Below are 12347 nucleotides of genomic sequence, written 5' to 3' on the forward strand. Positions count from 1 at the left end.
CTTATTTTGATCATATCTTTTATGAATAAGATTGGATTTAGAAAAGAATCTCAGTTAACATGTAGAGTATCAAAAATAAAATGTGACCAGAAAGGTTCACCACTATAAGAAACATAGAGGGATATTTGCAATCTAACAATTTAAAGAACTTAGAACTTATATAGCAATAGTGCATGGCATTGGCCATACAAATGTTTATGTTATCATAAATGTTAATGACAATAATACGTTTGAAACTTATCACTTATGAAGTACATTGCTAGCTTATTTGTACATTTAATAACCCATTTGTATAGAGATACAAACATTATTCTAATAGATGAAATAGTCATAATTTTTATTGATGCTTGGAGTTGCAACTTGCAATTCCAATATATAAAGCTTTTTTATGAATATTTCAATGAATTGAAAAGTATCGTACCCATAAAAAATATACATATATGGTGAAATCCATCCATGCATAATTTTAAACAGATATGTATGATGTATGAAAGAAAACAAGGAATTGATATATGAAACAAAACTAAGGAAATATACATGCTCAACCATGTAAAAGATATCCAGACTACATTAATATTTGGGAGCACATGGATCTTACTCACATTAAGGTCTCTACAAACTATTATACCCATCAAAGGCCTACATATATGGCAATAGCCCACCCATGCATGTTTTTCAACAGCTAAGCAGCATGACACATGGAAAATTTAAGAAAATATGCATGCCTAACCATGCTAATTATATTCCAACCCATCAAAATTTGGGATCGCATGGATCTTACTCATAGTAGTAAGGCCTCTGCAAAGTATCATACCAATTGGAGACATACACATATAAGGATAGCTCACCCATGCATGTTTTTTAATAATTATGCATTATGTATTGGAAAAAAAAAAAGGAAACTTGCATGCCTAGCCATGTAGGTTATATCCAAACCGCATTAGTAATCGGAAGAAAATTGAGATTAGTCACATTAATGCCTTTGCAAAGTATCGTCCCAATTGGAGTCATAAATATATAGTAATAGCCCACCCATGCATTTTTAAGACATGTATGCATGATGTATGGGGAAAAAAAGGAAATGTGCATTCCCAAACATGCAAATGATGCTCATACACACATAAACATTTAGTATCACATGTATAGTACTCACATTAAGGCATTTTCAAAGTATCTTATCCATCAGAGACATACAAATATGGTAGTAGCGCACCCTTGCATGTTTTTTAGTAGTTATGCATGATGTATGGAAAAAATAAGGAAATACGCTTGCCCAACCATGAAAATAATATCCAAACCACATACAACTTTGGTATCACATGGCTATTACTCACAACTCACATTAAGACCTATGAAAAGTATCATTCCCCTCGGAGACATACATATCTAGTAGTAGACCAATTTAATTTCTATGAAGATACGATTCAAAAACATTGACATCTATTAAAATGTAAGGCTTTGGAGCTCTAAATGGGGCAAAACTTGGCAGGACACTTGTTTGCATTGTCTTCCTGAAATTTGCCAAGTTCTATCTCATTTGGATCAATGTAGCACAACTTGCCCTTGATGTACCCTAATTTAGTGCCTCGAGAGGGTTTTATTCCATTTGGATCAATGTAACCCAACTTGCCCTTGATGCACCCTAATCAGTCCCTAGCGCGAGCTTAGAATTTAAAAGTGACGATTGCTCTATTTTTTATATCTCTACCAAGTTGTGTTCCATTTGGAACACCCTAGCCCAACATGCTAATGATTCATCCCAGCCATCTTGTGATTCTTGGGAGGTAGAAAGTAGTAGCATGAAGAAGGTTAGGAATATCTTTGAGCAAGAGGCTTATGCAAGAATTTGCAATGGAGTGAGAAAGGACGCAGAGTATGACAATCTATATGATTAGCCAGGGGGTCTCTATCTTTGTATCCTAGAATGGTGGCTCTATGAGAACACAAAAGCGAGAGAGGTATCACCAATCTCATTCTAGTGGTGGGAGTGGTACGTAAAATGTGAATTCAAAGGCATCCATGAACTTACCATATGCAATTAATGATAAAAAACAAAAAGAAATGGATAAGAAGAACGATGCTATAATAAACCATATGCATCAACAATGACCAAGGAATTTAAACAAGTGATGATGGATTGGTGACACCAACTATCCTTTTTAAAAAAGATGCTCCTTTGACTATATGCTAATTTTTGGGTTGGATCTAAGGATCATGCATTTATAGCTCCTGGTGTTATAAGAAATGTGCCAATTTGTAGGTTGCAAGAGAGATATGACTATAGTGAGTAGGCATGGAGGTCCTCCTCATGTGGGGAAGCCAATTTTTTGGGAATGAGTAGTATGTAGCTATTATGGTGGACTCTTTTCTAGTCTCTCCCTCCTCACTCTCATACATATAGGGTTTTATGTAATGCTTAGATCGCTACTTTCAAATGCTTTCACTTTTTGATGTAATGCCTTTGGCTACTTCCAAATGCCCTTTTGGGCCCTTGCATACATCTATAGACATATAAACAAACAAAACGGTGGATTAGGTCTTTCCCAAGCCCTAATCCACCCTTAAATTTTATTTTAGAAAGCTAAAGCATCAATAATGGCATCCAGGATGTAATCATAATAGCATAAATATACTTATCCATACAAATGTCCAAATTATAGGCTACTCAATTAATAACGGCATTAATTTTAACATTTTTTCGCTAATTTTTATGGTTCTATTTTGACACTTTTTCAATATTTATTTTGATGATAATTTGAAATCTTGAATTTTTTCCCAAGTCATCTTATTTATAAAAACATTGAAATGTGGGTGAATTTCTGTAGTGTTTGATGCAATATCATGTTTTCACAGGTGAGATATGCAAGCAAATACAAGCTACAACTTGGAGCACCCTCTAAGTGGCCAAAAAATCATAGGTACTCCAAAGTGAAATTGTTAACCCATTGTACACCTATATGAGTACTAGAATAGCATGCATGACATATGTGTGATAACTTGGATCTAGCCCTTAAGGAGAGTGCAAATATAGTCAAACATTGGCAATTTTCCCATCAATTTATTAGCATCTACCCCCACTCAATTTGAACCCAAAGAGCAAGATAGATGCTTAGACTACAAGTATCCTCTTTCAACACATCTGATACTTATGTCAATTTGAAGAAATGATTGAGATAGGCTTTTTGGATACATAAAACTTTATGGAGTCCAAGCATGACAAGGCACAGCTTAACAATTGAGGGACCATCAGTACCTCTACCACAGTGGTTGGGTTAAGATAATAACATTACAAGTCTAGCTACACAATCAACCATAACCCAAGGATAGGAAATCATTTGTGTATATGGAGTAGTGACAAAGCTCTACTTATGATATATGGATTCTAAGAGTATATATGATAGATCTAGGAGGATCGGTATAACCAAAACAATTGCTAGAAGAGATTTGGACGACTGCATGTCTGGGTATTGTCTCCAAAAATCCTCAATGGGATTACCAAGCATGGGAATCCTATCTGTATCCTATTTTGCAACTCCCGTGTGGGTGTGTGATTTGGATTATCCAATTCTCGAAGCTCATTGATGGAATCGTTAATGGTGTCTTCCATTGAAAACTCAAGGGAGATCTGAGGAATATGTGGTCTTGCGGGAGAGGAAGAGGTTATAAGAAGTAGGTATCTTGGTGGAAAGTGGAGGGAGAGCAGGGCAAATGGATTTAGCAACTTGATAGTCCTCGAGGGATGGATTGTCAAGCATTGGAAAAAAGTTAGGTGTAACTGGATGATAGGAGTTAGATTCTTGGATTAGGTGGTAGTTTTGAGAGGCATGGCAAGGAATATCTATTAGCGTGGATTTTTGGAAAGGTACGAAGGATAGTACTAAAGTTAGGGAGGGATGTGAGAAGATCAGAATAGAGAGTGGCAAGATAGGGGAGATTAGATTGAAGGTAGACCACATATTCCTCTGGCATATCTTTGTCGCTTTTGGTAGGCATTGTCAGCTTTAATGTAGGATTTTTCTGGGAGGTATATGCCAAGAAAGTTGGTGGTGTGATTGTTGCAGTAAGGGTATATGCCAAGAAAGTTGTTGGTGTGATTGTATGATTTTTCTGGGAGGTATATTCCAAGAAAGTTGCTCATGTGATTGTTGCAGTAAGGGTAGGAGGCCGACTACTACTAGAAGAGGGGGGCTTCCCATCAAGCATTCATATAGTAGTATTGCATCAAGCTTTAACTGTATGAGATTTGCATGCACTGAGAGACAAACCACATTCTTCTTGTCTTCATCCAACTTTTGGCATAGATCTCAAAGAGTCTTTGTGCTTTCTGACCTGCAATCAAGACCAAACACTGCATGTAACATCTTGATTTGCAAGTGTTTCCATGGTATGGATATTCTTCCTTCACGGTAATCCTCTTATTGGAGGACTGCAACAAGCTCTTGGTATAATGTACTGATATCCTATAGCATATGCTAACCACTTTGCATCTTCATCAACTTGACCTCTGAAGAGACATGGTAGAGCTAGCTAGGAACGAAATGGAAATATGGAAAGCATAATGAAAGGCAAAATGGAAAGGAAGGAAAGTACAAGTGCAAGGCAATAACCAAAATACTCACAATGTATTGATAGCTTGATGTTGACTGATATATTAGACAATAGACAAGTACAACAATATATAGTGTGCCACTAGCTCTAGAAAGTCACAATGTCTATGGGATATCTCCCAATATGACACGTGGCATGTCTAGGACTCACTAGACTATAAAACCACTAGTACACTCATTTTTGACTCACTTTGGCTTCATATTCCAACAACCTCGTAGTTGAAGTTCCAACTTGGAAATTATTGCCTTTTGATTTTCCCACTCTATGCACTTTTCTTTATACTTACCTAGTGTTGAGGTGTATGCAAGCTTTAGACTATTGAATCGTTGAGCTGCTTTTGGCAATGGATTATTAAGCACGCAGAGTTGGTGTATCTCTTGCTCTTGAGCATCCGGTTCTACTTTGGTATTCACAAGTGTCTCCCTTAATGCCATGCATTCCTTCTCTAGTGCTTGAATTTGATATTTATCTTATTTGAGGCTATTCTACAACTCATTGTTTGTGTCTATTGTGGCATGGAGCTAATCCTCTTTAAGTAGCAATCTTTCATTTAAGTGCACCATTTCCTTGTTGAGATCATCACAAGTGACTTGCATTTGGGAGAGGGATAACTCAACCTCTTCCTTTCTGTTCAAGGCATCAGATAGCTGTAGTTGTTTTTCTTGGAGAGTAATCGTGGCTTGTAGGGCATCCTTTTTACTTTCTACTAGAGCATTTTGTGCAAGGATTTATTGCTGCATTTTCTCTCCCATGCTTTCCTTGAGCTTATGAATTTCAATCTCGGCACTTTGCAACTTGGTTTGGAGTTATGCATCTGCCTTTCCGTTTCTCTTTCCTGCTCATCTGATGCCATGGTAGCAAATAATTGTGACCATTGTTGTAACTGTTGATTGTGATGTTGGTGAACTAGAATGTGCTATGGCCTTGCTTGTATTGGACATACAGTTGACCCCCATGTGCCCATGTGGAATTTTGATCTATTTCTTGAACAACAGTCTATTGTATGGTGCCACTAGAGACGTTTGGGGGTTGTGACTCTAGAGACGTGGAGTCGCCAATGTTGGTGACTTGTGATTCTTGAAGAGGCATGCTATTTGGCTCACTTGTAAAGTCATTATGTGTCATGGTCTCCGCTTGGATTTCCACGCTGGAGTCCTTCTATTGCGGTAGCAATACTGAACTAAGTTGCAGGATTCATTGGCAGAGTTCCACATTGTCATTCTATGGAATCTGTTTGGATTATTGTCGTCCATCCATGTTATCTGCATTGAGAGTAAGTGGAGGCTCTAATTTCCATTATGATGATAATATCAATGTTTCAAAGTCATCTATATCTTATGTTGAGAGGGGTATAGAGTCTTCCTCTTGCTGTATTGCAAACCCAATTATAATGGCCAATAGATGGGCAGTGTAGCTTTTGCCATTATGTGTAGTAAATACATAATTGGTTAGCACCAAGGATATGTGTTGAGCCGAGTCCTGTAGTTTTGCTCTACAAAGGAGTGTAAGAGTTTTTACTAACATGTAATTTTTTATCACTCACGTATGATTGAAAATGTCAACCAAAATCTTAGCTACCTCTTTGCATATGGGATCCAGAATCATATCATGGAGTATCCCGCCGCTTTGTGACTTTGTGCTAGGTGGAAATAAATCTTGAATCTCATAGAATCTTGCATCCAAATGTTTCTTTGGATATTCTTCTTGTGCCTCTAGGAATGAGAAAGCTTCTTGCAGAGTGGATCTACTGAGGTAGATAGGTAAGGGCTTTTCATTATATGTTATTGTGCCGTACTTATCTTTCTCCAACTCTTTGCTTTTATACGATGTTATGAATCGACAAATGCATTCTGTCATAGCAGGTGTTGGTAAGAAGGATTTTACCTTCTCAAAAAGACTTCCTAATCCCTTTGATTGCAAGAAGTTGTACGCATCGGGTGGCATGGCGAACATTGAGACTTGTGGCCATACAAGCTGTATTGTTTCATTTGTTGCTAGCTCTTTGTTGGCTTGGCCATCAAGCTATTCTGCACCTGCATCCTGCATGCATGTCAATTTCTCTGCCTCGATTTCTCTTGACTCTAGGGTTCGTAGGTTTTGTGGCATACCTCCTTTGCATGTTGCATTTATTTGCTGATCGGTATCACTGTCAAGAACCACTAGCCATGGTCATTTTGGTGCTGACCTCTGGGTTGGTGATTTTGAATCGTGTCCTTCTTCAGGTTGGTGATTTGAGGATGGTTGTTGAGGTTGAGGTTTGGGCCGTCTTGCATGGTGTCGCTTTGTTGATGGCGTTGTAGGCCTTTTTCCCATCTTATTGGATTGTCTTCACCCTAGCATTTCACACATGAATCAGGAGGTGGAGGTGGGCGATGGAAGGGAAGGTGGGTCGAGGTGAAGGGGGGGGGGTGGTTGGAGGTGGAAGTGGGGGTGGGTGGAGGTGGAGGCGGTGGTGGTGGGGGTGCAGGGAAGGGGGGGGTAGACGAGGGGTTGGAGAGAGGGGGGGTGGTGGTGGAGGGGTGGAGAGAGGTGGGGATTGGAGGAAGGAGGAGTGGAGAGAGGTGGGGAGGAAAGGGGAAATGGAGTGTAAGAAGATTGGGGTGTAGAGAGAGGTAGAGAGATGGTAGAGTGGAGGTGGAGGAGGAAAGGATGATAACCTTGAGTGGGAGATATGGGGGATGGACTGAAAAAGTGGAGAAGGTGGGGAGGAAGATGATGGGAGGTGGAGGTGGAGATGGAGACGGAGGGGGGGGGCCGATGGAAAAAGTGGTGGTGGAGGGGGGGGGGTGACAGAAAAAGTAGTGGTCGTGGTGGTGGAAATGGTGGATGGGTAAATAGAGGTAGACGGAAAATATGGAGGCTTAATGGAATTTGGAGATGGAAGTGCTTGGAAAAGTGTGGGGAAAGAATTGAGGGGGGGTTGGTGTTACTTTTATAGTATGTGGGGGGGTTAAGGGTTGATTTTGGGTGTTTAGTGTATTAATGTGATTATGTAGGCGACATTATCCTTTTGCATCACTTGGAAGCATTTGTGTGTGTGTGTGTGTGTGTGTGTGAGGAGAGAGAGAGAGAGAGAGAGAGAGAGAGAGAGATGTGTCGGTTTACATACCAATCTAGCATTATTTTTAGGCTATGAAATCAATGTCAAGTTATAACCAAGGTCTACCTACACTTTGGTATTAGCCTTCATGGCTCATATGAAACCTTGTTTATGCCTTTATGAAGCTTTTTTTTAATACATGATTCAAAATCTACACACATATCATACAAACTTTGGTAGCTAGACGTCTAATTAAAGGTGGTACAAGAGGAAGCATATAAAGATTGGCATAAAACTAATAGTGACAAGGTGATCATTAAATTTTGAATTGTGATGTAATAACAACTTGTATGAGAAAGATGGAAGATGAGCAAGATAATAAGAAGACATATTTGGTGGTAAGATACACGTGAGCATACGTCTCATGATATTTTAAGAACCTTCATGCTTCCTTTACTTGATGTAATGGTTATAGGGAAGGTTGAACCTGGTTACACTAGTTGTAGTCATGGATGAAGATAGGTGATGTGTTACGTGTGAGTGATGGGTGGATACTTAAGGCATGTTGTCTTCTAATAATAGGCATATAAAGATTGGCAAAAAACTACTAGTGACAAGGTGATCATTAAATTTTGAATTGTGATGTGATAACAACTTGTATGAGAAAGATGAAAGATGAGCAAGATAATAAGAAGACATGTTTGGTGGTAAAATACATGTGAGCATACGTTTACATGATATTTTCCTTTACTTGATATAATGGTTATAGGGAAGGTTGAACCTGGTTACACTTGTTGTAGTCATGGATGAAGATAGGTGATGTGTTACGTGTGAGTGATGGGTGGATACTTAAGGCATGTTGTCTTTTATAATAATAGCCATGAATATGGGCATGGCAGGCATGAATGACCACCACCATCATAGCCCCACTAATGTAGATTATCATTGTGCATAGGCTATAGTATGTTTAATTTAGCAAGTGATACATGCTTTTCCTTATCAAGTTTTTATGATCCCACCGTAACATTTGGCTCCATTCATTTCTTCATTGCACACATGTGTGTACATGTGCATGCATGTGGGTGCATTTGTGTGCACATTTGTATGCATTCATATGTGTGTATGCATGTATGTAAACATGTGTGTGTGTGTGAGAGAGAGAGAGAGAGAGAGAGAGAGAGAGAGAGAGAGAGAGAAAGAGAGAGAGAGAGAGAGAGAGAGAGAGAGAGAGAGAGAGAGAGAGAGAGAGAGAGAGAGAGATGTCGGTTTACAAACCAATCTAGCATTTTCTCTTCTAAACAAATGGCACATTTCATAGCCTATGCACAATGACATGGCACATTCAATTGCCTATAAAACAAATGGCATAATCTACATCCCATCCACAATAATAATAATTCTGTAGCCTATGCATAACCACAAGTCACATGGCACAATCAAGGCAATGATGACATTCTATATTTTATTCATCACCACCAATCACTTGGCACAATCCATACCATATGGGCAAAGCATCAACGACAACTACTAATGAAATTGTCAAAATTTTTCCTTGAATAATGCACATCATGGCAAATGACCGATAAATTTAGTGTCGAGCATCAACATGATCACATGGCTTATGCACACTACTCGAAATCACACCTAATAATACCCTATGCACAAAGGCCCAACCAGAAGTGAGCCCCATTTTTAATAAAATTTGGAAGGTAATTGTTGTTATTATTCTTGGCTGTGCTTCAAAGTTCACATTCTCACGAGATTCTTCACCATGAGCATAAGCAGCACAAGTTAAGCTAGCAAACATTTAGCCCTTTAGTGCTAGGGTTTTAGGGCCCTGCCTCTGGGTTTTGGCAATTCGATTGGTACCTTGCAACCGTGCATCCTTTGCTCAGGTTTGGATTTTGGAGCTAAAGCTTGCTTAATACAGCAAAAGAGTTTTGGTTTATGGCACTCCCTCCATTGCTGCTCTGTCAGACTCTCTCAATCTCGCCCGCCATGCACTCCTCGCTTCCCACTGCCCGAGGTTCTGCCGGTCTTGAACACGTCCCCAAGCGGTGGGGCGATGCACAGCTTTTTTCATTGAAGGCAGGTGGAAGAACGGGGTATTCAGTACCCACTCAGGACTTGACATTGACGCATCGAAGGGGCTGGAGGAAATTAGCTGTTGTGACCCGATCTCAGCACAGCAGCCAATCCGCTAGGGGCCGCAGAGCGAGTCAAGGGCCAGGTGCGTGTTTTTCTGTATTGGGTATGCTCTTATGCTGAACTTATTTTTCACTCTTCCTGGAAATTTAGAGTGGATGTCGACTGTGTGGTCGTCTCAATCTTTATTGACTCTTGGTATACAGGGGCTTGCTTATAGTAAATTAATTTTCGTAAAAATTCATTCGAAAAGGGACGGGTGAGGATAAAATCTATTATGCATCTAAGCCCACCTACGCAAATGACTGCAGATTGATCTTTGGAGTTCTATTTAATGACATTAGTGACATTATTCTTCTATAAACACCACACCGATCTACCTTTATGCATTATGCTTTGGGGCCTGGTGTTACCTGCACCAACTACAAAAGTTTGCTGTAGTTTCCAATGCAGCAAAGATTGTTGGCTTTGGAGGTAGGACGTATGTTGGGCTTGAGGTTTGCAAGGGTAGCTTTCAGAACAAATTCATTTGCCAGGGACTTTTATCTTTATGTGCCACAATCTAGAAGGTACTGCTCCCGAGGGTTGAATAGTCAGGGCCTTTTAAATTCATCGTATGTTCTTTCTGAGGCACTCTCGATAGACTGGTCCATGAATCTCGAAATGTGGACAATGATTTTAGACAAATGCTATGCACAGTAGTGATGGACGTGTCCTATGAATGCAGTAATTGCAGCAATCTCATCTTATATCTAGGCATAGATTATAGCTGATAGAATAATGGAAAGCATCAATGGGCAAGATTGTATTCACATGGACACAAGGCATTCATTAGGGTTATAATATAATGTCTAGTCCAATGCTTTTATGGGGATCTTTCTCAACATCTGTCTGTGGTCTGTCCATTGCTTTGCTGAACAACTCCCTGCCGGTACGTACAGAAGTAATCTAATTTGGCTTTGCTGCCTTAAGTAGGTACTGGTAGTGCATGCCATGTTTGTCCTGGATTATGTTAACGCCAAGAGGAAGCTTTTTTTAATAAAGAACAGGGGCCCAAACCTTAACCTAGAACTAGTATCTCATTATACTGAAAGGGAAGTGATTTGTACTAGAAAATAATTCTATGGGGAGATCTGGAGATTAAGCTTTTGTATAACCGAGGAAATGCAAAGAGCAAGTAGGAAGAATGAATGACAGTGATCTGACACGAAAGGGGGCTCTACCCATAGAGGGGTTTAATGGTCTTGTGAAAAAATATCAACAGTTCCCCCTTCATGCAGTGCACCTTTTATTTGTTAGAGTTGTGCTTTAGCAGAAGCGTCTTTCCAATGAAGTATTTAATTTACACTCTATTTAAATAGCAGAGCAAGCAGGTGTTGGAAATGGAAGTGAGTGAATGCGAGAGAATGGGGCTGAAGCTAGGTGGGATGAAATTGCAGCAACACACAGTGAACTACAAAGCAGGGTAATCATAGAGAACCCTAGGATGGATACAAACTCAACCTCTAGCCGAGGTTAGGGGGACAAAACCTTAATAAAAGAAAAAAGTGCCCCTAGCCCCTTATTACATAACATTAGCAAATATTTATAACAACCCCCCCCCGCCCCGACAATGCCACAATGTATAAGGGAAACATCAATCACCAATGGATATAAGTTTAAAGCTTTTCAAAAGCCTTAAATTTTGGACGGGATATCGCTTTGGTGAAGAGATCCGCCATAGTGTGCAGTGTAGGGTAGAAGACCAAGCTGATGCCCTGTGCATTCAGCCGCTCCATGACATAATGCTGATGGATTCATATGAGCATGAAACACAGGATTCTGTGCAATGGCACTCTGACTTTCAATGAGAATTGGAGTAGGCTCCTCCAATGCTGCATGAAGATCACCCAACAAGTGCTTTAGCCAAATACACTCGACTGTGGTTGTGAAGGCTGCCTTGTACTCAGCCTCACATGATGAGATGGCCACTGTAGATTGTTTCTTTCTTGGTGCCTAAGAAAGAAATAGTTACTACTAGTGGATTGCTGAGTATCAAAATCACCAACCCAATTCGAATGGTTGTAAGCATGTAAGTGAAAGTCACCTCCGTTGGGAAAGAGCAAACCAAGAGACCGGGTGTCCTGCAAATATGGAAACATGCGCTTCACAGCCTGCGAATGTGAAGTCTTTTGGTTGTGCATAAACCTGCTTAATTGGGACATTGCATATTGTATGTTAGGAAGTCTGTTGCATAAACAATAAGGCATCCCATAGTCTGGATGTAAAGAAAGGCATCAAAAGGCTTAGTGGCATTGTGAACGGACAGCTTAAGCCCCGGCTCCCTAGGACTAAAAATGGGCTTGCAATATTGAAATTTGAACTGTTGGAGGAGCTTACGAATATACTTGGACTGCAACCGCCGCTCCTGTCTGCTCCTATTTTTGCTGAACTGTTGGATACAAAATGAGGCCGGGGCATCTCCTTTTATAGGGCCCAAGGCCCCTTCAAACTGACCGAGCTAGAAGACACTTTATTGGGCCTCATCTTGGAGGTGAAGAAGAGTAGAAGATGT

At 40.0% G+C, this 12347-nt stretch overlaps 1 protein-coding gene across 5 annotated transcripts in view; it reads left to right on the forward strand.

Moving 5' to 3' along the window:
• The first annotated feature begins 9335 nt into the window (after positions 1–9335).
• Positions 9336–12347, forward strand: part of TIC40 (hydroxyproline-rich glycoprotein family protein) — a 110645-nt gene continuing 107633 nt past the window's right edge. For all 5 annotated transcript variants that reach the window (XR_015542842.1, XR_015542841.1, XR_015542843.1 and 2 more), the window contains exon 1: positions 9336–9878. Coding sequence is in view for 2 of the 5 variants with exons in the window: in XM_087391202.1 (XP_087247328.1) it covers positions 9596–9878 (283 nt within the window). In the remaining 3 variants the exon portion in view is untranslated. The remainder of the gene's footprint in view (positions 9879–12347) is intronic.

The sequence above is a fragment of the Dipteris shenzhenensis genome, chromosome 20 (assembly GCF_047967505.1).
Source record: "Dipteris shenzhenensis isolate YYH24624 ecotype China chromosome 20, Dip_SZ_1.0, whole genome shotgun sequence".
Taxonomy (NCBI): Eukaryota; Viridiplantae; Streptophyta; class Polypodiopsida; order Gleicheniales; family Dipteridaceae; genus Dipteris; species Dipteris shenzhenensis.